We start from the raw sequence: 27,905 nt of genomic DNA, 5'->3' as shown, positions 1-27,905 counted from the left end.
CAGTACTGCTCAGAGTAATTACTAAATACAGTACCATGAGTGCCTCCGCAATAGAAATGACACTCACATTGTCACTGTGAGACTGATGTTGACTGAGTCATAAGCGGTGTCCCAAATGACACCCTATTCCCTTTATAGTGCACTACCTTTAACCAGGGCCCATAGACCTAAGGTCAAAGGTAGTGCACTATGTAGGGAATAGGGGGCCATTTGGGATGTAGCCAAAATTGACATTGATCCTGTCTCGAGGCATCCATAGGATGATTCGATACATGGAAGGAAAAACCCTTCCATTTTGTTTTGATTACTGTAATACAGCCTTTAGGTGTAATGAAAGGTGTCCTTGTGACATTATGATATGTAGCCTACTGACAGAGCAAAGTTTGAGATTGACTCCATTAGTCGGATTGCACAGAATCACTGATCTAAAAATCCTGTTGCGTCCCAAATATCTACTCATTATGTGATCCTAGCAAACCGGGAACATTCCTAAAACATTAGCTAAGATTCCTATTAAAACCTCTTACTTCTACCCCTTCCTTTTTCGAAAATTCTGTTAAAAATCGCGCAACTTTTCAGCGTCCTGCTACTCATGCCAGGAATATAGTATATGCATATGATTAGTATGTGTGGATAGAAAACACTCTGAAGTTTATAAAACTGGTTAAATCACGGCTGTGACTATAACAGATCGTGTGTTTCATTGAAAAACGCAAGAAAAACTGCTCTCTGAAAGCTAAAAATAATTTCCATAAGTCACTTCCACCAGTTCCAACAGAATTTAATGGCAATCTGCCTGCAATTCATACAAATTCCGCACGATGGCGCCATTGTCCTAATTTTCAATTGAATTAATTGTTGGAAAATCCTTCTATCTGAACTCCATTTTCCCAGTCTTCACCCGGATGCAGTTGAGGGAGATATCAGATGTCATTGTTTTTGAAGTGAAGACCTATTGAAGAGACATCGCCCTGTAATAATTTTGATAGATTATAAACGTTTACTAATACCTAAAGTTGGATTACAAAAGGATTTCGAAGTGTTTTGTGAAAGTTTATCGTCGACTTTTTTAATTTAAAAAAATTACGCAGCGTTTAAAAACGATGATTTTTTCTGAATGACACAGCTTCCATACAAAGCTATTTTGGGTATATATGGACCGATTTAAACGAAAAAAAGACCCAATAGTGATGTTTATGGGGCATATAGGAGTGCCAAGAAAGAAGCTCGTCAAAGGTAATGAATGTTTTATATTTTATTTCTGCGTTTTGGGTAGCGCCGGCTACCGCAAAATCTGTTGTTTACGTGTCGTGCTGGCATTTTGGGGGGTGCATGCTATCAGATAATAGCTTCTGATGCTTTCGCCGAAAAGCATTTTAAAAATCTGACTTGCTGGCTAGGTTCACAACGAGTGTAGCTTTAATTCAATACCCTGCTTGTGAATTTTGATCAAAGATTGAGTTGTAACGAGTACATTTAGCATTTAGCGTAGCGCATTTGCATTTCCAGGGGCATACTTGAGACGTCTGCGTCTCAAGTATGGTCAAGAAGTTAAGTTCTAGTTAGGGTTATATCTAAAATTAGGATAATGAACACCCCAAAAACATTCAAAGAATGTTCTTAAATGTTCTCCTAACGTTCACTAAAATGTTGTCCAGAACATCTGTTTTCAGATAATGTAATCACACAAATTATCAGTAAAGTTTTCAGAATTTTCTGTCGCAACAAAATGTGAGAGCAATAGAAATGGTTCTGAGAAAACATTATAGGAATGTTCTGCTAATGTTGATGATGTTAATTAAAAACTTCTTAGGGCTGGGGGGCAGTATTGAGTAGCTTGGATGAATAAGTTGCCCAAAGTAAACTGCCTGCTCCTCAGTCTCAGTTGCTAATATATGCATGTTATTAGTAGTATTGGATAGAAAACAAAAGTTTCTAAAACTGTTTGAATGATGTCTGTGAGTATAACAGAACTCATATGGCAGGCAAAATCCTGAGGAGAAATCAAAACAGGAAGTGAGAAATCTGAGCTTTGTATGTATTCACCAGAGTCCCCAATGAAATCCTCTTGAGATAGCACTGCCTAGGGGTTCCACTAAATGTCAACCATCAATAGGAATTTGAATGGGACTTCTACAGTGTTGTGGGAGTGAATGAGAGCAGAATCTATCAGGTGTCTGGCAGTGAGCCATTTTCTGACCATGTTTATTCCTCATGGTATCCACTTGCGTTCCAAATCTCTCATGAAGACACAAAGGAATACTCCGGTTGGAACTTTATTGAAGCTATATGTTAAAAACATCCTAATGATTGATTCTGTACTTAGTTTGAAATGTTTCTTCGACCTGTAATATAACTTTTTGAAGTTTTTGTCCGATGTAACGCTGACCAGAATGAGCGTTTGGATATGTATACCAAACCCGCTAACAAAAGAAGGTATTTGGACATAAATAACGGACATTATCGAACAAAACAAACATGTATTGTGGACCTGGGATTCCTGGGGTGCTTTCTGATGTAGATCATCAAAGGTAAGGGAGTATTTATCATGTAACTTCTTGTTTATGTTGACGCCATCATTGCGGCTATTGTGACTTTTACTTCTGAGCGCCGTCTCAGATTATTGCATGGGTTTCTCTTTCCGTAAAGTTTTTTAAAAATCTGACGGTTGCATTAAGGAGAGGTAATATCTATAATTCCATGTGTATAACTTGTATTATCATCTACATTTATGATGAGTATTTCTGTTGAATGATGTGGCTATGCAAAATCACTGGATGTTTTTGGAACTAGTAAATGTAACGCGCCAATGTAAACTCATATTTGGATAAATATGAACTTTATCAAACAAAACATACATGTATTGTGTAACATTAAGTCCTATGAGTGTCATCTGATGAAGATGATCAAAGGTTAGTGATTAATTGTATCTCTATTTGTGGTTTTTGTGACTCTGGCTGGAAAATCTTTGGCTGGAAAAATGGCTGTGTGGTGACCTAACATAATCGTTTGTGGTGCTTTTGCTGTAAAGCATATTTGAAATCGGACACTGTGGTAGGATTAACAACAAGATTAGCTTTAAAATGGTATGAGATACATGTATGTTTGAGGAATTTTAATTATGATATTTTTGATGTTTTGAAATTGGCGCACTGCACTTTCACTGGCTGTTGTCATATCGCTCCCGTTAACGGGATTGCAGCCATAAGAAGTTAAATCACCCATAACAAGAAGCAGGGAATATTCCCACAATGCTCTCATAAAGCTATAGTGTGCCGTTATGACATGATCTTTTCAATAACGTTCCCCTAAACATTATTCAGCAAATCATCATTGGATTCAAATAAATTGGTTCTGAGAAAACCCTGGTTAGGGTTTGAGTTAATATTAGGCTGATAATGTCCCACAAACATTCAAATGTTTTTGATCGCCAAATATGTTTTTCTAAGAAAAAGTTACAGAAAGCTTAGATTCTGTCAAACATGTTATTGTTACGTACCATGACTCTTACGGAGGAAGACAAAAGGCAACAGTCTGGTTTCAGTCACTGATAAGGTAGGACAGCCGTGGATTAGGGAGGAGTGAGGAATTTGTCCCGAGGTCAAGTCAGGTGAAGTGAGAAGTCCTATTACACACACATATACTTCCATTCCCATATTGGTTCTAGCATGAGGCAGGGCCATGACTACACCAGTGAGGGGAACCAATTAAGTTCCTGTCTAGCAGCAGAGATGTATTGGCTGTCTAGATTTGCAAAGAATTGACTCCTTCTAGTAGGAGGGTATAAATATATGTGCTTGTGTAATCATGTTTTTGTCTTTGCAGCTGTTTGACACAGTGGGTGAATAACATTGGTATGAGCTTTTTACTAGTCGCCTGTTTGTTTAGAACCTAACACCAGTAAGATAACACTAACACATTAAAGAAACCACTGTTCAAAAGTGAATTGTATAATTCTGGGAACATATGAAAACCATTCTAAGAACATTCAAACATTTTAAGAATGTCATCACAAGTAGACTGATTTTGTGTTTTGGGAAACTATCTCTTGCAAAATCCCCACAATGTTCCCACAACCTAATTAAACTTTCTGAGAACCTTCAAAGAACAGACTAAATGTTTTCTGGGAACGTTCTTGCAACGTCAAGCGAATGTTTATACAAACATTATATACTGATCATCACAACTGGACAGTTTTTGTGTTATGAGAACATTTGCTACAACCTAACCGATGTTCTGAGAACTTACACAGAACCAGTTTTGGTTTGCTGGGATCAAGATTAGGGATTCTGTGCCTTGCCTGGCTCAAACTGATCCCTAAAACATACTGATCGACAGTGTTGTGGCTGCTGACTGACTGACACTCACAAGAAGAGTGGCTGCTTGGGAAACTCTTGCGTCCCTCTGACACCAGGTATGGTTCTCCGGTGCACAGCATCTTAACATTCACCTGTCCATCTGGGAAACAACGCTGGAAGTAGTCTGGCCTGGGTCTGCAGAGAAAAGGAAGTAGACATTTCAATCAATCGCTAAAGTTATGTCACCTAAAGTTAACTTTAAGTACATGTCAAGGCATTTAGTTAATTATTTAAATCACAACCAGACGTGATTGGGAGTCCCATAGGCAGTCATTGTAAAGAAGAATTTGTTCATAACTGACTTGCATAGTTAAATAACGGTTAAATAAAAATTAAATAAATACAATTAAGTGCCACACCGCATAACTGAATGGTGAATGCCAATTTAAATAAGGTACTCATTGATAAATAATTCAACCTTTCACAAACAGTTTTTGAGTCTAGTTGGTGTACTGCAATGACGTATTTACCTGCCAACGATCAACTTGATAGTGTTTGTGAAGACTCCATTCAAGGCTAGAGCCAGTGAGACAGCTACAGGACATAGAAAGAACCAGAGACAGAAACAAGTTTTACAGAGACATAGTAAAACACAACACAGCAAAATTATTGATCAACCGGGGGTGACACAGCACTTACAACCTCAACAATAAACCTGAGTCAGAGGGCACGCATGTATCTATTACAGATGAATGATATCTGAGATCCATTTTTGAGATCCATTGTACTGTTTTCTTTGCAACTCTGGTAGAGATTCTGGATCTGTGCCAGTTATTCTGCATTTGATGTAGTAATAAAACAGAACATTAAAGGGATATGTTTTTTTTAACCTTTATTTAACTAGGCTAAAACAAATTCTTATTTTCAATGACAGCCTAGGAACAGGGGGTTAACTGCCTTGTTCAGGGGCAGAACGACCTTTTTACCTTGTCTGCTCAGGGATTCAATTTTGCAACCTTCCAGTTACTAGTCCAACGCTCTAACAACTAGGCTACCTGCCGCCCCAGGATTCTGGGGCCTGGAGATAGCAGAGGTGACTGGAAGGATAGCAAACTAATAGAGTAATTACAGTTGAAGTCGAAAGTTTACATACACTTAGGTTGGATTCATTAAAACTCGTTTTTCAACCACTCCACAAATGTCTTATTAACAAACTATAGTTTTGGCAAGTCGGCTAGGACATCTACTTTCTGCATGACACAAGTAATTTTTCCAACAATTGTTTACAGACAGATTATTTCACTTACAATTCACTGTATTACAATTCCAGTGGGTCAGAGGTTTACATACACTAAATTGACTGAGCCTTTAAACTGCTTGAAAATTCCAGAAAATTATGTAATGGCTTTAGAAGCTTCTGATAAGCTAATTGACATAATTTGAGTCAATTGGAGGTGTACCTGTGGATGTATTTCAAGGCCTACCCTCAGTGCCTCTTGCTTGACATCATGGGAAAATCAAAAGAAATCAGCCAAGACCTCAGAAAAAATATTGTAGGTTCATCCTTGTGAGCATTTTCCAAACGCCTGAAGGTACCACATTCATCTGTACAAAATAGTACGCAAGTATAAACACAGTTATACCAGTTATACCAGCAGTTATACCACTCAGAAAGGAGACGCGTTCTGTCTCCTAGAGATAAACGTACTTTGGTGCGAAAAGTGCAAATCAATCCCAGAACAACAGCAAAGGACCTTCTGAAGATGCTGGAGGAAACAGGTACAAAAGTATCTATATCCACAGTAAAACGAGTCCTATATCAACATGCCTTAAGGACAACAAAGTCAGGGTATTGGAGTGGCCTTCACAAAGCCTTGACCTCAATCCTATAGAACATTTGTGGCCAGAACTCAAACAGCGTGTGTGAGCAAGGAGGCCTACAACCCTGACTCAGTTACACCAGCTCTGTCAGGATGAATGGGCCCAAATTTACCCATCTTATTGTGGGAAACTTGTGGAAGGCTACCCGAAACATTTGACCCAAGTTAAACAATTTAAAGGCAATGCTACCAAATACTAATTGCGTGTATGTAAAATTCTGACCCACTGGGAATGTGATGAAAGAAATACAAGCTGAAATAAATCATTCTCTCAACTATTATTCTGACATTTAACATTATTAAAATAAAGTGGTGATCCTAACTGACCTAAGACAGGGACTTTTCCACGGATTAAATGTCAGGAATTGTGAAAAACAGAGTTTAAATGTATTTGGCTAAGGTGTATGTAAACTTCCAACTTCAACTGTATGTAAACTGGACACTATGGCTGCATTTATTGTAGCTGGGGATTTTAACAAAGCAAATTTGAGAACAAGGCTACCTAAATTCTACCAGCATATTGATTGCATGACATGCAGGGCAAATACTCTCGACCACTGCTACTCCAACTTCCGGGATGCATAAAAAGCCCTCCTGCACCCTCCCTGCGGTAAATCCGACCATGCCATCTTGTTTGTTCCGTCTTATAGGCAGACACTCAAACAGGATGTACCAGTGACAAGAACCATTCAACGCTGGTCGACCAATCAGAAGCCACGCTTCAACTTTATATATATATACACATGTACATTTTTTCACTTTGTTTGTGGTGTGTTACCTTATGACATTAGATCAATGTTAGCTGCCAACTTGGCCCTTATCTTAAATATTTAACTTCTGTGTTTGGAGACATTGGATCAGCATTCTTGTCGTGTCTCCTGTTCGTTCCTTTTTTGTAGGGAAGCTAATGATCCATCATGTATGACATTACTGGGAGTGTGTAAACATATTTTTTATTAGCATAGCATTTTTGTATGTTCTTTAGTTATGTTCTTGAAAATGTATCAATTTACCATTTTGGCCACTTGGAGGCCACTACATTTAGGCAACTCGTGAGGGACACCTTGGTGACTTCAAACTAAATTTCACGAAGCTCACTCATTCTTGAAGTTATCAGTCTGAAACTTTGCACATACGCTGTTGCCCTCTTGTGGACATCATCCTATCTGAATGTATGGCTTTTCTTCTTCATGTCAAAGGTGATGCAACACAAATAAAAATAGAAAACATATGTTTTTTTGTTTGTTTTACCTTTTACCATATCTATTGTGTTATGTTCTCCTACATTAATTCCACATTTGTACAAATTTCAAAGTGTTTCCTTTCAAATAATATCAAGAATATGCATTTCCTTGCTTCAGGTCCTGGGCTACAGGCAGAAATTGAAAAGAAGGGTGTGATCCATATTAACCTCTTGAGTGTAGGGGGCAGGATTTTTGTTTTGGGGTAAAAAACATACCCATTTGAAACTGCCTATTTCTCAGGCCCAGAAACTAGAGTATGCATATAATTGTCAGATTATGATTTAAAACACTCTAAAGTTTCCAAAACTGTCAAAATATTGTCTGTGAGTATAACAGAACTGATATTGCAGGCGAAAACCTGAGGAAAATCAAACCAGGAAGTGCTGTTTTTCCGGTAAGCTCTCTGTTCCATTGGATGCCTTGCCTCCATTTAAAGGGAAATCAACCAGATTCCTTTTCCTATGGCTTCCATAAGGTGTCAACAGTCTTTAGACATAGTTTCACGCATTTATTTTGAAAAATGAGCGAGAAAGATAACATCGCGTCAGTGGATAGCTGGGTGTTCGCAGTTTTGCTTGCGCAACAGTGGGGCAGCCATTATCTCTCCCTCTCATTTTGAAAAAGTGACAGTCTGGGTTGATATATTATCGATTATATATTTTAAAAACAACCTGAGGATTGATTATAATAACGTTTGACATGTTTCTGTGGACATTACGGATACTATTTGGAATTTTGTCTGCGATGTCGTAGTATTTTGGATATAAAAATAATCTTTATGGAACAAAAGGAACATTTATTGAGTAACTGGGAGTCTCGTGAGTGCAAATGTCCGAAAATCATCAAAGGTAAGCGATTTAATCTATTGTTTTTCTGACTTTCGTGACCAATCTACTTGGCTGCTAGTGTTTGTAATATTTTGTCTACTGAGAGTGATATTACATAAACGCTTGTTATGCTTTCGCCGAAAAGCTGCATTGAAATCTGACACGCCAGGTGGATTAACAACAAGCTAAGCTGTGTTTTGCTATATTGCACTTGTGATTTCATGAAAATTAAATATTTTTAGTAATTCATTTGAATTTGGCGTGCTGCAATTTAGCGGGTGTTGATGAAAATGATCCCGCTAAAGGGATGGGTGCTTCAAGAAGTTAACAACTTCTCTCGTGGTGCCCCAAATTGCTAATGAGTTGATTGTTACATGATTAATTTAATCGGTAACAATTAAACATAGTTAGTTGATTCGATAAATAAAAGTAATCAGATTAATGAAAGCAAAGTCACTACAGTAACTTGAATTCTAAATAAATCACTGACAGTGTCACCAATAAAGCACCCCCACACCATCACACCTCCTCCTCCATGCTTAATGGTGGGAACCACACATCCGGAGATCATCCGGTCACCTACTCTGCTTCCCACAAAGACACGATGGTTGGATCCAAAAATCTCAAATTTGGACTCATCAGACCAAAGGACAGATTTCCATTGCTCATGTTTTTTGGCCCAAGCAAGTCTCTTCTTATTATTGGTGTCCTTTAGTAGGGGTTTCTTTGCAGCAATTCGACCATGAAGGATTCACGCAGTCCCCTCTGAGAAGTTGATGTTGAGATGTGTCTGTTACTTGAAATCAGTGCAGCATTTATTTGGGCTGCAATCTGAGGTGCACGTAACACTAATGGACTTATCCTCTGCAGCAGAGGCAACTCTGGGTTTTCCTTTCCTGTAGCAGTCCTTATGAGACCCAGCTTCGTCATAGCGCTTGGTCGTTTTTGCGACTGCACTTGAAGAAACTTCAAGTTCTTGACATTTAACGACATTTAGAAAAATGCACAGCACTCAGAATTAAAAGGGTTTTACCAGATATTGTTCATCCTGATCAGACAGGTTTTTTACATGGACGATACATTGGAGATATACGACAACTACTAGAAATAATAGAACACCATGAAACATATAAGAAGCCAGGAATGGTATTTATAGCGGATTTAGAAAAGGCAGTAGATAAAGTAAGACTGAATTTTGTTTATAAACGCCTGGATTTTTTCAATTGCGGTAATTCTCTTATAAAATGGGTAAAATAATGTATAGCAACCTTAGGTTGGAATAAAAATAGCATAAATAGTTAAGTATACCAGTTTCATTTGAGTACCAGGATGTTGACAACTGTGCCATACAGATTGCAAAATATTTGGGAAGAGATTTTTGATGTACTGATTCCGTGGTAAGCAAGATTCAAGACTTCGTGCTTTTCAGCAAAAATTATTATATAGCATACTTGCCACCAACAAAATGTTGAATATTTGGGACGTAAAATCATCGAAGCTTTGCAGATTTTTATGTGAGGACACAGAATCAATAGACCATTATTTTGGTTTTGCCCTCAGGTAGCCTGTTTTCCGGTCTCAGGTTCAGGAATGGCTGAAAATGCACAGCATTGATCTAAAATTGACCCTATAAATAGTACTGTTAGGAGATCTGGAGAGACCGGGTCAGTCAATTACTAATATACTAATACTCTTAGTAAAATTATTTATCTTCAACTGGCAATCTGTGTATTCTATTCGATTATATAGATTGAAATTGCACTTTAAACATCACAGCATAGTTGAAAGATATGTATTTCGTAGAAACTCGAAGTGGGTGGCTAGCAGAGATAGATGGGATGGGCTGAGGGAAACTGAGGGTTGGGATGTGGAATTGGAGACAAGTGGGAGAGGAGCTGATGTGTGAGAGATAGAATGATGGTCAAAGAGAAGAGTAAAAAAAAGTCTAAATAAAACATAATAAAAAGTGCATTTGAATGACACTAAGTGGCAGTGTTTTTTACAACTAATATTGGTTTGCCTGAGGCTGGTGCCGTGCTGGTGTTTGTACACATGCATATACACACACTCTCATTCAAATAAACACATACAATACACACATACATGTAATAGTGCCAGAATGCACATACACATATACAGTTGGCATTGCTGTTATGATTTTAGTTGTCCTTGATGTCCTTTGTTTTAAATGTATTTTTTATTGTTTTTTAATTTTACATTCTTGTTTGCTGTTTTCTTCTGTCTTTTCCTTTTTTCTCTTTAGTTCATTGTCTTGGTTGTTGGTGGATTGAGGGGTTCTTGGGGGGGGGAATGGAATTCATTGTATTTTTTATTTTTCTTCCTGGGGACTGTGGGAGGGGTCTCGAATGTTTGAGGGACAGCTATTGGGGAACTGTGGGGGGGATCTTGGAGGGTTCGGGTTCACGTTTTTTATTCAATAAATAATACAATATAAAAAATAAAAACACTGGTCAATTTTCTGTGCAGGTATAGCATTAATAGTGTATCTTTAAAACCTATTTGGGCTAGGTGGGACGCTAGCGGCACACCTGGCCAACATCCAGTGAAATTGCAGAGCGTGAAATTCAAAATACAAAATTGGTAAAACTAAACATTCATGAAAATACAAGTGTCTTAACCTCTTGTTAATCCAGCCGCTTTGTCAGATTTCAAAAAGGCTTAACGGCGAAAGCACACCATGTGATTATCTGAAGACAGCGCCGCACGTAAAAAAGCATTACAAACATTTTCCAAACAAGCACAGAATGTCAAAATTTGTGATAAAATAAATCACTTACCTTCGAAGAACTTCCTCTGTTTGGAATCACAAAGGTCCCAGTTACATAAGAAATGGTCCTTTTGTTTCCCTCGTTCAAAATGCATACAAATTAATCCCGAAAGTTACAAATAAACTTTGTCCAAACAAGTCAAGAAACGTTTCCAATCAATCTTCAGGTACCCTAACATGTAAATAAATAATACAATTTAAGACGGAGAATAGTATGTTCATTACTGGACATAAATTACGAGGAGTGCGCGCCCTCACCGACGTGCGCCACAACAGTACAGCCAAAATTGGAGCCACTTAGAAAAACTACAAAATCTAGCTCATTTTTCAGAAAACAAGCCTGAAACGCTTTCTAAAGACTGTTGACATCTGCTGGTAGCCCTAGGAACTGCAATCTGGGAGGTATTCCTTTGATTTCCCCATAGACAGGCATTTTAAATGGAGTCACCTCCAAAAACAAAAATTACGGATGGATTCTCCTCGGATTTTTGGCTGCTGTATAAGTTACGTTATACTCACAGACATCCTTTTAACAGTTTTGGAAACTTTAGAGTTTTTACTATCCAATACTACTATAATTATATGCATATCCTAGCTTCTGAGCCTGAGTAACAGGGAGTTTACTTTGGGCACTTCATTCATCCAAATTTCCGAATAATGCCCACTATCCCTAAGAGGGCATTTAATCTAGCACTGTATTCTACAGTACACAGAACATTCTCCAGTGGTGATTGTAACAATTTTCCAGAGACTATATAGGTCCACACTTTTCCGAGTTAACACTTTGCTAAGCACTTATGCTGCTACCCTTTTTCAGTGTTAACAAATTAACACCTGCAGTGTTACAGTCATTTATGTGCCTTTTGAGTGAATTGTATAGTTACCAGCCATGACTGTGTTTGTTAGTGACAGCGACATGATTGTTGCAAGGCTGTCTTCATGGCTGCCCTACTTCATTGCACATCCAAATAAAATATTGGAATACTGGTCAATTTATGTAACAGAGATTTGGAATACATTTAACTGAGAAGGGAATGGGCATACATTATAAAATACCCGAAATGCCAATGTATCAAAGTAAAATATAAGAAACTTGTGCAAAATCTTACATTTCATTACAATACATGTATTGTAAAAACACAAAATCTAATTTGAAAGTAGCCAGCCAAACGGAAACTTCTTACTCACTAAGATATGTTTTTTACCCGTTACCTATCTTTGCTGAACGCATTGTCAGTCTGGACAAGTGCATCTGCTAAATGACCAAAACATTTATGTAAATGTAAAAAGGAACAACTGCAAAGCACGCTGGGTATTGTCATTGGCCTTGTTTCTAGGCAGAGCTCATTAGAGTAATACTCAGCATGCTTTGCAATTGTTAGTTTTTACATCTACATTTATATTTAGTTCATTTTGCAGGCACTCTTATCACGTCAGGCTTTGAATTCCAATGTAGGTGGCCACATAAATGTGAACAGCTAAAAATAAATGGTATAGACAAGTATTTTGAAAAGTATCATGTTACAAAATACATTGGAGTGTAGTACAGCCCAGTCCAATAAAACATGTAATTTAAACATATATTTCAAATACACGTAAAATAAATACTGCCCATCTCTGCTGACAGAAAGACACAAAACAGCGCCCCTCTGTTTCAGTATGTGTAGACCATGTATCTGATTTTGTCTGGACAAAAATAGTATGGCATGTCATACTAATTCTGTCCCTACAGCATCAGATACATGTGCTACATATTGTAAGACAGACAGGCACTGTTTCATCAGCAGAAAGGAAGAGGCGAAGCGAGAGGGCTTACTCTCACCACAATCTGTCCAGAATAAGTCCAATACGTTTCTATGGCCATAAATTATGCAGACCTTAACTTGTTGCCTGTATTCCCACCTTTGGGAAATGTTGAAGCAGATGTTGAAGCAGAGACATGAGCATCTTGTCATTATTCAGATCTCTCGTTTCAGCCACTTGCGAATTGGAAAATAAAGTTGGCTGTTGCACAGTGCATCGTTCGGATGCTGGCTTCCCCTAAAGTAAATTGATGTTCTGACAAAATTATATAATTACTCCTGTCTAAATAAAATAATTTGAAATACTTCACCACATAGTATCACTTAGCCAAAGCAGATCATTAGCTTTAAAAAAACAACAACCTATGGATTGTTTCAAATCACAAGTGTGTAGGACTATTTGGGAAGTGAAAAATTTGGGCAACATGTGGCAATAGGCCTAGCTGAATACTGAGTTGCGGCTGTCAGTGAAAAGTATCTAAGATATGTGTGAAGATAATGTGTCTTGAGTATAATTAAAAATGTTGAGAAGAAGAAATGGGAGGGGTGTGTGGCGAAGATCTGACCGGTTTTTCTCTCCAGAATGCATGCACTCAGTTCTCCAGAATGATCTCAGCTGTCTCCCGCCAATTCTTGCCCATTCATTGTTTCATTGTGTGAATTGTTTGCCATTTGATAGTTTATTTTGATAAATTCCCCATTACATATGTCACCAGTAGGCCTAGGAAATGTACCGTTAATCCAGTCTTTTGGTTGCATACATTTCTGTTAATGCATCTATTAACCATTGTGTGGCATTCGTGTTTTTCTTATTCACCCAATGTTTGCGCGTCTGATACAGCCATAGCAATTTACATAAAAATACTTAGATGTTGACTTATATCAATTACAAGCAATATTGATAGCATATATGGTTAATATTTGCCATTTACCTCTATTAGATCATACTTCCGGCGCCTCCAGAGATGGCCGCCTCGCTTCGCGTTCCTAGTAAACTATGCAGTATTTTGTTTTTTTATGAGTTATTTCTTACATTGTTACCCCAGGAAATCTTAGGTTTTATTACATACAGTTGGGAGGAACTATTGGATTCCCGAAGCAGATCCTTTGTTTGGTCCACCACCCAGGACAATGGATCGGATCCCAGTCGGTGATCCAAAACAACGGCGCCGCAGAAGGGGCAGATGGAGCGGTCCTCTGGTCAGGCTCCGTGGACGGGCACATCGGGCACCGCTCCCGAGCATACTACTCGCCAATGTCCAGTCTCTTGACAACAAGGTAGACGAAATCCAAGCAAGGGTTGCCTTCCAGAGAGACATCAGAGACTGTAGTGTTCTTTGTTTACCGGAAACATGGCTCACTCGAGACACGCTACCGGAGACGGTACAGCCACCTGGTATCTTCACACATCGCGCCAACAGAAACAAGCATCTCTCTGGTAAGAAGAAGGGCGGGGGTGTATGCCTTATGATTAACGAGACGAGGCGTCATCATAACAACATACAGGAACTCAAGTACTTTTGTTCACCGGACCTAGAATTCCTTACAATCAAATGCCGACCGCATTATCTACCAAGAGAATTTTCTTCGATCATAATCACAGTCGTGTGTATTCCCTCCCACGGCGGCCTAGAAATAACTTCATTTGACTCTATGTAAACTGGAAATCACATATCCTGAGGCAGTATTTATTGTAGCTGTGGATTTTAACAAGGCTAATCTGAAAACAAGGCTCCCTAAATTTTATCAGCATATCGATTGCGCGACCCGGGCTGGCAAAACCCTGGATCGTTGTTATTCTAACTTCCACGATGCATATAAAGCCCTCCCCCGCCCATCTTTCGGAAAAGCTGACCACGACTCCATTTTGTTACTCCCAGCCTATAGACAGAAACTAAAACAGGAAGCATCCGTGCTCAGGTCTGTCCAACGCTGGTCCGACCAATCGGATTCCACGCTTCAAGATTGCTTCGATCATGTGGACTGGGAAATGTTCCTCATAGCGTTGAACAACAACATTGATGAATACGCTGATTCGGTGAGCGAGTTTATTAGCAAGTGCATCGGTGATGTTAAACCCACAGAATCTATTAGAACATTTCCCAACCAGAAACAGTGGATTGATGGCAGCATTAGCGCAAAACTGAAAGCGCGAACCACTGCTTTTAATCAGGGCAAGGTGACCGGAAATACAAACAGTTTAGCTATTCCCTCCGCAAGGCAATCAAACAAGCTAAGCGTCAGTATAGAATAGAGTCGCAATTCAACGGCTCAGACACAAGAGGTATGTGGCAGGGTCTACAGTCAATCATGGACTACAAAAGAAAAACCAACCCCGTCGCATACCACGATGTCTGGCTCCCAGACAAATTAAACTACTTCTTTGCTCACTTTGAGGACAATACAGTGCCACTGACACGGCCCGCTACCAAAACCTGCGGGCTCTCCTTCACTGCAGCCAACGTGAGTAAAACATTTAAACGTGTTAACCCTCGCAAGGCAGCAGGCCTAGACAGCATCCCCAGCTGCGTCCTCAGAGCATGCGCAGACCAGCTGGCTTGTGTGTTTACGGACATATTCAATCAATCCTTATCCCAGTCTGCTGTTCCCAAATGCTTCAAGAGGGCCACCATTGTTCCTGCTCCCAAGAAAGCTAAGGTAACTGAGCTAAATTTACTACCGCCCGTAGCACTCACTTCCGTCATCATGAAGTGCTTTGAGAGACTAGTAAAGGATCATATCACCTCCATCCTACCTGACACCCTGGACCCACTCCAATTTGCTTTCCGCCCCAATAGGTCCACAGACGATGCAATCGCAATCACACTGCACACTGCCCTAACCCATCTGGACAAGAGGAATACCTATGTAAGAATGGTGTTCATCGACTACAGCTCAGCATTTAACACCATAGTACCCTCCAAACTCGTCATTAAGCTTGAGACCCTCGGTCTCAACCCCGCCCTGTGCAACTGGGTCCTGGACTTCCTGACGGGCCGCCCCCAGGTGATGAGGGTAGATAACATCTCCACCCCACTGATCCTCAACACTGGGGCCCCACAAGGGTGCATTCTCAGCCCTCTCCTGTACTCCCTGTTCACCCATGACTGCGTGGCCATGCTCACCTCCAACTCAATCATCAAGTTTGCGGACGACACTACAGTGGTAGGCTTGATTACCAACAACGACGAGGCAGCCTACAGGGAGGAGGTGAGGGCCCTCGGAGTGTGGTGTCAGGAAAATAACCTCACACTCAATGTCAACAAAACAAAGGAGATGACCGTGGACTTCAGGAAACAGCAGAGGGAGCAGCCCCCTATCCACATCGACGGGACAGTAATGGAGAAGGTGGGAAGTTTTAAGTTCCTCGGCGTACACATCACGGACAAACTGAAATGGTCCACCCACACAGACAGCATGGTGAAGAAGGCGCAGCAGCGCCTCTTCGACCTCAGGAGACTGAAGAAATTTGGCTTGTCACCAAAAACACTCACAAACCTTTACAGATGCACAATCGAGAGCATTCTGTCGGGCTGTATCACCACCTGGTACGGCAATTGCTCCGCCAACAACCGCAAGGCTCTTGAGGGTAGTGAGGTCTGCACAATGCAAACTACCTGCCCTCCAGGACACCTACACCACCCGATGTCACAGGAAGGCCAAAAAGGTAATCAAGGACAACAACCTCCCGAGCCACTGCCTGTTCACCACGCTATCATCCAGAAGGCGAGGTCAGTACAGGTGCAACAAAGCGTGGACAGAGAGACTGAAAATCAGCTTCTATCTCAAGGCCATAAGACTGTTATTAAACAGCCATCACTAACATTGAGGGGCTGCTGCCAACACACTGACTCAAATCTCTAGCCACTTTAATAATGGAAAAATTGACGTAATAAATGTATCACTAGCCACTTTAAACAATGCCACATTATATAATGTTTACATACCCTACATTACTTATCTCATATGTGTATACTGTACTCTATACCATCTACTGCATCTTGCCTATACCGTTCGGCCGTCATTCATTCGTATATATTGTTAGGTTAGATGACTTGTTAGATATTACTGCATGGTCGGAACTAGAAAGACAAGCATTTCGCTACACTCGCATTAACATCTGCTAACCACGTGTATGTGACAAATAAAATTTGATTTAATTCATCAATAAAAGCGCTATTTGTTTTTTGGATACAATGTGAATTTTGAAAACATAAATCTATTATAATGAAGATATGGGTGGAATAAATCATGTTAATCTTGAACAAATCTAAACTGAACAAGGTTTTCATCAGTATTAATGTTTATAGCTTTGAACTGAACAAATTGGATGGACAAATTTTACATGCAGTATTTTATGGAAATGATAAATAGCCACATTGCACACATATTAGGGCCGGTCTACACACCACAAGAGGGAATGAGTCTTACTGTCTGTGTGTTGCAAATTTATTTCTTGCACTTGCTTCGTGTCCTTCCTGGGTCCACACACATCGCAGTGCTTGTTCTTGTTGCTACCGGCTGCAATCTATGCATGGAATATTCCACGCATATGATGAAGTAGCATAGAATGATGAAAACACTTAGTTCAGGAATTTTACTTACATCTCACTCACTCACTCACTCACTCACTCACTCACATATATAGTTACAGCAGGCCAAGTTAGGAGAGTCAGACACACACACACACACACACATGCAACTTCCGCTATTGGAGTTGTTGGTTCCGTGGGTCGGGTGGATGGGGTACCAACATCCTCCTCCTGAATCCTCCTTACGATGGCTGCAGAAGCTGGGATCCTTTGAATATTTTACCTTCTCTGGATTTGAGGTCTTGCCCAGCTCCTCGAGAAGCTCCTCTGGAGCTTCCCTCTGTTTAATCTTGGTGCAACGCCATCCAGATGAAAAACGCGTTGTACGCACAGATGTCCAAGATGTTGAAGAATATCACCAGTGGCTACTGTAGGGTTCGTCCTTTGCAACTGTAGACAGTCACCAGCTTGTCTAAATTGTCCATTCCTCCTTTTGTGGCATTGTAATCCATTCTGATTTCTGGTTTTTGATGTTCCTGGCCACAGATTCTCCCATTCCTATGCAGCATACTCATGAGTACCACATTTTTGGCTTTGTTATGCAAGTAGGACACTAGGGAGGTGTCGGCCGCGAACACAACCTTAGTAGAATTGATTGGCATGTTCTGTGTATTCAACAGCTGAGGTGGGAGCTCTGGTTTCTTTTTCCCTACCATCGTCAGCTTCCTCTTGAGGAGCTCCTGTCCCAGCTTGTGCGAAGTAAAAAAGCTATCGCATGTGGTGTTGTTGCAACGGAGTCCCTGTGTCATGTCCAGGACAACCAGCATCCCTTGGTTCTTTTCAGGGGCTCCACCATCTGGCTTCCTTGTATACACTTGCAAGTTCCACACATATGATAAAGCAGCATCACAGGCAGCCCAGATCTTGATTCCATATTTTGTGGGTTTAGACGGTATGTACTGCCTGAAGTGGCAGCGGCCCCTAAATGGCATAAGCTGCTCATCAACAGTAATTTTGGGCCCAGGGTTGTAAAACAGGGGAAGGCTGTCCACCCACTTGTCCCACAGTGACTTTATAAACGCTAGCTTGTATCTCTGCCGCCGAGCTGGTCTGGGGTCTCAGTTATCGAAGTGGTTCATCCTGGAAATAATGTTGAAGTTTTCCAAAAACATTGTTGCACAGAAAAGTTCTCTGCCAGTTTCTGCATCCCACAAGGATTGGATCTGAAAAAAACAGCAAGGATAACAATCCAAAAGTATGCATGTAAATGAGTTTGGTCTATCTCCTTCCATCTCTCTCCAAAAACACGCCTTCCCTCTAAATTAGTGCAGTCCAGAATGATTTTCTGGATGGTGTCTGGGATGAACAGTTCAAAAGAAGGCTTTATGTTCTGCACATGAGTAAATGCCATCTGCGTTTGCCTTGGTTGCATCACATTGGCAGCCATGCAGGGTGGCTCATTCCTTGGCCAAGAAGACCATTCAATTTCACAATTTTTTGACATCCATATTTTTCCTCCTGCGGACTGCTGATGAGCTGGTTGCTGACAGGCTGGTCCTGGGGCTGGCTGCTGGCTGCTGACAGGCTGGTTCTGGGGCTGGCTGAGGGTCAATCTCATCCTCTTTGTCCAACTCACTGTCAGACTTCGAATTGACAGGGACATGATCCTCATATTCGGAAAATTCTTCATCTTCCAAAGTGGAAAATGTTCCTTCCACACTAGCTTTATTTCTAAGGCCTTCTGAATAGAGATTATTTTTTGCCATACTGATTGATTGTGGTAAGGAGCCACACATGCAAAGATATTTACTTGTTTTGTTCCTCCCCCAATTTGCACCTGGCTGGGGTAGAGTGTGGGAAAATACAGATTGTTGTTGTTGTTTTGAGAAGTAAGTTGTGGCTAATTTCATAACCATCTTTTTGGGGGGGAGGCGTCTTTTGTTTATAGCGCTCAATGTGAACAATGAGCATATGTCTGGTTTCTCTGTCCTGATTGTCACGTTCTGACCTTTATTTCTGTTGTTTTTGTCATTATTTAGTATGGTCAGGGCGTGAGTTGGGGTGGGCAGTCTATGTTTGTTTTTCTATGATTTTGAGATTTCTATGTTTCGGCCTAGTATGGTTCTCAATCAGAGGCAGGTGTCATTAGTTGTCTCTGATTGAGAATCATACTTAGGTAGCCTGGGTTGCACTGTTTGTTTGTAGGTGAATGTCTATGTTAGTTGCTTGTGTCAGCACAGGTCTCATTTATAGCTTCACGGTCGTTATTGGTTTATTGTTTTTGTATTCAGTGTTCAGTACTCTCTTTAATTAAATATTCATCATGAACACATACCAAGCCGCATTTTGGTCCTCCGATCCTTCTCGCCTCTCCTCTTCAGATGAAGAGGAGGAAGACCATGACACTGATAATGTTGAGGGAGCACACGTGCCTGAGCATGCATTGTAGGAAAAAAAATGTAAGAAAGTGCCAATTTGGGATGTCTGATTTCTTATTTTCTTAACCTGTTGAATCTAGGGGTCATTTTTTTTATTTTTTTTTTAAATAACGTTCCCAAAGTAAACGTGCTATTTTTCAGGACCAGAAAATAGAATATGCATATAATTGATTTCTTATTTTCTTAACTCACCAAGTTCACAGCTTATCAGTTGAGCTTCGCAATAAAAAAATATTCACCTCACACAGTAACATGCTGACCAGACTGCCATCGTGCACATGTTGATTTTGTCCACCCATACCTTACGCAATCAGGACACACATTTTGAAATATCAAAACGAGCTCCGAATCAACTATATTAATTTGAGGACAGATCGAAAATCATTAAACATGTATGGCAATTTAGCTAGCTAGCTAATTTGTCCCGGGATTAAAACATGAGGTTGTTATTTTAACTGAAATGTACAAGGTCCTCTATTCCGACAATCAAAAGGGTAAACCGAGTATGTTTTTAGCAATCTCTCCGCCTTCAGGCTTCTTCTTCTTTGGACTTTAAATGACAGTTGTCAACCAACTTTAGGGTGCATTACCACTACCAACTGGACTGGAGTGTGGACCTCAGTTCATCTTTCAATCACCCACGTGGGCATATGCTCCTACAAACCAATGAGTAGATTGGAGAGGCGGGACTTGCAGAGAGGTGGGACTTGCAGCGCGTCAAGCGTCACAAATAGAACCAAGTTCTATTTTTAGAGCCTGCCTATGCAGATGCTCATTGACGCATGAACAGTGAGGTTGTAATGATTGAATAACATGCATGTGGATATTTATTTTGCAACACGAGCGCACAGGAGAGGTGTGGTCAGCATGTAAGTCAACGATGTCTGTTTATCATGATCTGATGATCCTATATGTCCAGTGGGAACATTAAAACAGCTGTCTGTCCCGAGCTCACTGGCAGGAAACTCTGAGGGCCCGGAATTGGCTAGTTGATATAATGTTACGCTTCACTAGTGATAGCTCAAGACAAATAGAATGGAAGGCAGACAGGCAGAGTAGAGAGAATAATGCGATTGAAAGAACCTGAATTTTCATCAGGATATGTTCTACTGTTTTTATCTGTCAGCTTTAGGCCTATGTATTCTACTTAGTTAGCAATTAATGTTATAAACCTACTGCTGCGTTGGCCTTTAGGCTATCTTTGAGTTCCATGCGCTCATTTCTTTAGCCACAATGGATCACGGTGTATCAATTTGTCCATATGTGTCCGAGGCTCGTGCTCTCGCATTAGTTGAATTTGGAAAATGTAATAATTTTTTTAATTCATATTTTTATGATTAACCTCATGACATTGATTTTGAGAAAGGAAAATGTTATTATTTAAATCAAACTGTTCCACACGCAGGTAGGTAGAAATGTTTGGATAAATTGTAAGCTTCCCCAAACTTGAAACTCAGGAGCCAACTACGGTCTTTACTATAACACCCATTAAAAAACATTGTGTACAGGCAAGCACACATAGGAGGTCCCGTGAATTTTTTTTGTCCATTGATTAGTTCTGGCGCCAGCCCTGGGTTGTTGCATTTCTTCTCTTTCAGTCCTGTTGCATCCACCAAGTGAGTGCCTAACATGCTGGCCATCCGTCTCCGCATGTGCATCCATGTGCGACATCGTACACATGTTGAGCTTGTCTATCCCTACCAGATGCGATCTGGATGTGCAGGTTGAAATATGAAAACAAACTTTGAAGTAATTATTCTGTATTACTTTGGTGGCATGACGATGTGATAAGAAGCCTTTTCTTGCCGGCATTTTCAGTGACCCTGTTGAAAATGATTCTGATTCTTCTGATTTCACTGCGATTGAGCAGTGGTAACATGGGTAAGTACCTTATATCATATTGTAGAATAGTGATATTATTGCCAGGACAGGAGTATAATTTATGAAATGCAAATTGTAGGCTATCAGTTTTACACATCTAGGCATTCGCCTCTCACAGACTCCCATATGCCTTTAGTATACATGACGACAGGCTGTAACTGATTACTAGAAATAGCCAGCGTCTTTCACCTTACAACCAAACTACTTTGTTATGAGTCATAAATTAGATAATACTCATCCAATCACAATTTAAAAATAAACAATATTTTATGCGTGCTTTTCTAAACAGATGCCACCTGCTAAGACAGAAGTTGGTCGTCTTTGTATTAAATTAATAAGGTGCAGACACGGAGGAGGTTGTTATTGGTGCATCCCGTAACTGTGATAAGGGAGCATGGGCAATATTATCACCTTGTCCAGGAACTACTACTTCATGGTGCCCGACATCACCAATACTTCCAGATGAGTCTTTTGTTGGCCCAGACCTCACCAAGCAGACGACCAACTACAGGACCCTCAATAGAGCCAAAGCAAAGACTAACTGTAACTCTAAGGTCAATTATTGGAAAAGGTTGTATTGTGTTAGCAGGTGCATGGAGAAAATCAGTATACTACAGTGTAAAGAAACTCCAGCACACTGGTGATCATGATGCTCCACAGATGTAGGCCTATTTTCCATTGCATCTAGGGAGCAGCAACATCACCATGTGCTGGAGTGTCTTCTCATTATACTCAAGGTAAGTAAGACACATTGTTCTTTGTTAAGTCTTTAATATATACATATTCAAGGTGACATGAACAGCCATGTCAAGGCATGGTGCACCTGTTGTAGGTGACACGAACAGCTACAGCAAGGCACGATGCACCTGTTGTAGGTGAGATGAACAGCAAGGCTTGTAAAAAGAATGGCATATCCCCCCAATTACAATATCCACTAAATATTTTTTAAAAAAAACAATTAAAAGAAAGTTAAATACAAGCTGCAAATATAACTGCAACAGCAAAAAAAGTGCATTCATAAAAAGTTGGTTTCACTTTAAAACTTTCACAGGGCCTTCTAAAACAGCATAGGTCTACATATATGCAGGAATGGGATCTTCCTTTTAAGAGGGGATTATCGATGTAACTCTGAGTCTGTCTCAGCTCTCTAGAGAGAATGTACTGAAACCTTCATCCCAGCTATGTGCTGGAAACCTAGGTTCTGGTGAGTATTGAACCTTGGGCTCATCGTACATGATTGGCTGCGGTCCACCTCTTCCGTGCGGTGTAATTGCTAGCCGTGGTGGTGGCAGTGGTGTTGCCTGCTGGTAATGCCAGTTGTGTTGGAGACCTACAGTTGAAGTCGGAAGTTTACATACACCTTAGCCAATTACATTTAAACTCAGTTTTTCACAATTCCTGACATTTAATCCAAGTAAAAATTCCCTGTTTTAGGTCAGTTAGGATCACCACTTTATTTTAAGAATGTGAAATGTCAGAATAACAGTAGAGAGAATGATTTATTTCAGCTTTTATTTATTTCATCACATTCCCAGTGGGTCAGAATTTTATATACACTCAATTAGTATTTGGTAGCATTGCCTTTCAATTGTTTAACTGAGGTCAAACATTTAGGGTAGCCTTCCACAAGCTTCCCACAATAAGTTGGGTGACTTTTGGCCCATTCCTCCTGACAGAGCTGGTGTAACTGAGTCAGGGTTGTAAGGCCTTCTTGCTCGCACACGCTTTTTCAGTTCTGCCCACAAATTCTCTATAGGATTGAGGTCAGGGCTTTGTGATGGCCACTCCAATACCTTGACATTGCTGTCCTTAAGCCATTTTGCCAAAACTTTGGAAGTATGCTTGGGGTCATTGTTCATTTGGAAGAACCATTTGGATCAAGCTTTAACTTCCTGACTGATGTCTTGAGATGTTGCTTCAATATATCCACATAATTTTCCAGTCTAATGATGCCATCTATTTTGTGAAGAGCACCAGTCCCTTCTGCAGCAAACACCCCACAACATGATGCTGCCACCCCCGTGCTTCACGGTTGGGATGGTGTTCTTCGGCTTGCAAGCCTGCCCCTTTCTCCTCCAAACATAACAATGGTCATTATGGCCAAACAGTTCTATTTTTGTTTCATCAGACCAGAGGACATTTCTCCAAAAAGTACAATCTTTGTCCCCATGTGCAGTTGCAAACCATAGTCTGGCTTTCCTATGGCAGTTTTGGAGCAGTGGCTTCTTCCTTGCTGAGCGGCCTTTCAGGTTATGTCGATATAGGACTCGTTTTACTGTGGATATAGATACTTTTGTACCTCTTTCCTCCAGCATCTTCACAAGGTCCTTGTTCTGGGATTGATTTGCACTTTTCGCACCAAAGTACGTTCATCTCTACAAGACAGAATGCGTCTCCTTCCTGAGCGGTATGACAGCTGTGCGGTCCCATGGTGTTTATACTTGCGTACTATTGTTTGTTCAGATGAACGTGGTACCTTTTTCTTTGTTTTTGGAAATTGCTCCCAAGGATGAACCCATACTACATCTACATGTTTTTTTCTGAGGTCTTGGCTGAGTTTTTATTTTTATTTTCCCATTATGTCAAGCAAAGAGGCACTGAGTTTGAAGGTAGGCCTTGAAATACATCCACAGGTACACTGCCAATTGACTCAAATTATGTTAATTAGCCTATCAGAAGCTTCCAAAGCCATGACATCATTTTCTGGACCTTTCCAAGCTGTTTAAAGGCACAGTCAACGTAGTGTATGTAAACTTCTCCCTGGAATTGTGATACAGTGAACTATAAGTGAAATAATCTGTCTGTAAACAATTGTTGGAAAAATGACTTGTGTCATGCACAAAGTAGATGTCCTAACGGACTTGCCAAAACTATAGTTTGTTAACAAGAAATTTGAGGAGTGCTTGAAAAACAAGTTTTAATGACTCCAACCTGAGTCTATGTAAACTTCCGACTTCAACTGTAGGTCCTGGTGAGTAGGAGTATTGATGCCTCGGCTGGCCATACATCATAGGCTGTAGTCCATGTCTTCCATGTGGCGCACTGAAGAGCCAGTGTGGTGGTGACAGAGGTGTTGCCTGCTGGTCATCCCAGTTTACAATCAATGATAATAGTTGCACTTTCAGACTTCACCTGTTTTCTCCTATTTTCTTTAGCTGTGGCACAAGGCTGTGCACAAACGCCTCAACCTCATCCTCAAACGCAAGCAGGTCTTAATCCACATCTTGATGGTTGACCTTATCTTTTACTTGGCTGCCAGTCTTGAGCTGTGTCTGTATTGGTTGGTCTTGACTGCTGTTCAGGCGTCTGAAGCACAGGGCATGGCTCAGGGACCCCACATCATCCTCAGTGCCATCAGGCTCCACAGGTTGTGAATCAGAATTTTCAAGACTGAGGATGCCTTTTGAGCTGAAAATAGGTAAACATACAGTGTAAATGAAAGTCAAATGTGTTTAAGTAAAACTTCTGAAACAGCTCAGGCTCAATTAATTATATTTCTCAAATTTGGGACAGAAAACCAGTAGCACTGCTGGTTTTCCTCATTCCTCTCTAATAAGGCCCTATATAATCCATAATTCATAATTAGTAGTCAATCAAGTAGTTACTTAGCAGGTAGAAAATAAGGCCAGCAATACTGCAGACCTTGAAGTTCGGTATTAAGTGCAATCAATTAAAATGTACAGTGACTAAACAAAACATTAGGAACACCTTCCTAATTTTGATTGCACCCCCTTTTCCCTCAGAACAGCCTCAATTCGTCAGGGCATGGACTTTACTGCTTCCCACAGTTGTGTCAAATTGGCTGGATGTCGTTTGGGTAGTGGAACATTCTTGATACACATCGTAAAATGTTGATTGTGAAAATTGCAGTTCTTGACAGACTCAAAACGGTGCCCCCGACACCTACACCATACCCTGTTTGTCTTTCCCATTCACCCTCTGGATGGCACATACACACAATCCATGTCTCATTTGTCTCAAGGCTTACATTTTTTTAATCTACATCTACACTGATTGAAGACAATTTAACAAGTGACATCGCTAAGGGATCATAGCTTTCACCTGGATTCACCTGGTCAGTCTATGTCATGATTTTCCTCATGTTTTGTATGCTCAGTGTATAGTATAACTTACCTTCTTGGCTGGATGTAAGGTATCAGGAACAATAATATGTTCCCCCAGAAATGCTGGGTTGGGTCTTCTGTAGATGCCTTACAAAATTGTCATGGAAGGACTTCCATCTGGTTTTGCACAATTCAACATCTGTGAAGAGTAAAATAGACATGATGGATAACCGATGCTCCCCTGTGCAGCCGATGAAATGTATCTCTCTTTGGGTTGTGGAGAGGAAGGCTGAGTCGTTATTAAACAGCTTGTTAATTTGGGCGAGCTTCGTGCAGCCTAGCAGAGAGAGTAGAAATTAGATGTGTTCCATTGGACCAATTCAATTACCTTGTAAACTGAGGCAAAAATATGAGCATTAATTACAATGTGCTCCTTTTCTGTCTCCCATCCCCTCTCTCCGGGGACACAAAGTGAAAGAATGAAAGCGAGGCCTCATCAAAATGCTGTGATAGGTAATTGCACCACGTTTTGTGTAGGTTAGTCTCTTTGTCGCTACCCTGTTTCTGTTTCTCTCAAACTGCTCTCTCACTGCTATGGAAAATCAATGCCTGGTGAGACTAATTTGCTGTGAAAATAAGGTCATTACCATTGCTAAAGTCCCACGATCCCGAGATAAAGGATTATCTATGCACACTCCATCTCCCTATGCTACGTAGACCGAAGATAATATATTCAAAAGGAAATAGGCAATCGGCAAAAGGCAATCACACTAAATGGGTACATCATGTATCTATTTTGTAAAACATGTTTGGTGGTACTTTCCAGAGGCCATGGGCAGCTTTGCCCCATTAAACCAATGTAGAATATGTATCCCTTCATTTAGTATGACATGTAATGAATGGAGTAATAGTCTGGTTACTTAAAGATCTAGTGCAGATGATTTGATCTCTGGCTGTGATTGTTTTCAATTAAAATTGTAAAAAGAAGCAAAAATATCTTCTTAGCAAAGACTCATTTCTCAAGAAATAGGTTTGCTAAGATTGTCGGGGTGTATTCCGAGTGGGCAGGGGAAAACTCAAAACTAGCTTTTATTGGCAGACAAGTTTGGAACTCTTACTTATAGTCTATTAACTAATTTACCACATGGTGATGTCAGCAGGCAGGCACAAACTCTACCCCACCAAACTGGCTGAAATTTCATTCAAACAGCTCTTACATTAAAAGGGCATTATCATTTTCACAATTTTATTGTACTATTCCAACCTCATAGTGTAGAAATACAGTATATACAGTGGGGCAAAAAATTATTTAGTCAGCCACCATTGTGCAAGTTCTCCCACTGAAAAAGATGAGAGAGGCCTGTAGTAATGTTCATTATAGGTACACTTCAACTATGACAGACAAAATTAGGAAAAAAATCCAGAAAATCACATTGCAGGATTTTTTATGAATTTATTTGCAAATTATGGTGGAAAATAAGTATTTGGTCACCTACAAACAAGCAAGATTTCTGTCTCTCACAGACCTGTAACTTATTTTTTAACAGACACCTCTGTCCTCCACTCGTTACCTGTATTAATGGCACCTGTTTGAACTTGTTATCAGTATAAAAGACACCTGTCCACAACCTCAAACAGTCACACTCCAAACTCCACTATGGCCAAGACTAAAGAGCTGTCAAAGGACACCAGAAACAAAATTGTAGACCTGCACCAGGCTGGGAAGACTGCATCTGCAATAGGTAAGCAGCTTGGTTTGAATAAATCAACTGTGGGAGATGGAAGACATAAAAGACCACTGATAATCTCCCTCGATCTGGGGCTCCACGCAAGATCTCACCCCGTGGGGTCAAAATGATCACAAGAACGGTGAGCAAAAATCCCAGAACCACACGGGGGGACCTAGTGAATGACCTGCAGAGAGCTGGGACCAAAGTAACAAAGCCTACCATTAGTAACACACTACGCCGCCAGGGACTCAAAACCTGCAGTGCCAGATGTGTCCCCCTGCTTAAGCCAGTACATGTCCAGGCCCGTCTGAAGTTTGCTAGAGAGCATTTGGATGATCCAGAAGAAGATTGGGAGAATGTCATGTGGTCAGATGAAACCAAAATAAACTTTTTGGTAAAAACTCAACTCGTCGTGTTTGGA

General features: G+C 40.4%; 1 protein-coding gene across 1 annotated transcript in view; it reads right to left on the bottom strand.

Annotated features, from left to right (window-relative positions):
- Positions 1–27,905, bottom strand: part of LOC139406872 (phospholipid phosphatase 4-like) — a 185,431-nt gene that overhangs the window by 22,638 nt on the left and 134,888 nt on the right. Inside the window, exons 7-8 of the mRNA XM_071150034.1 lie at positions 4,829–4,892; positions 4,369–4,493 (exon numbers count right to left, since the gene is read on the bottom strand). Of these exons, the coding sequence (XP_071006135.1) occupies positions 4,369–4,493; positions 4,829–4,892 (189 nt within the window). The remainder of the gene's footprint in view (positions 1–4,368; positions 4,494–4,828; positions 4,893–27,905) is intronic.

Source organism: Oncorhynchus clarkii, chromosome 1, assembly GCF_045791955.1.
Source record: "Oncorhynchus clarkii lewisi isolate Uvic-CL-2024 chromosome 1, UVic_Ocla_1.0, whole genome shotgun sequence".
Lineage (NCBI taxonomy): Eukaryota > Metazoa > Chordata > Actinopteri > Salmoniformes > Salmonidae > Oncorhynchus > Oncorhynchus clarkii.
Note: the sequence above shows the minus strand (reverse complement) of the source record. Positions and strands in the feature narration are given on the sequence as shown.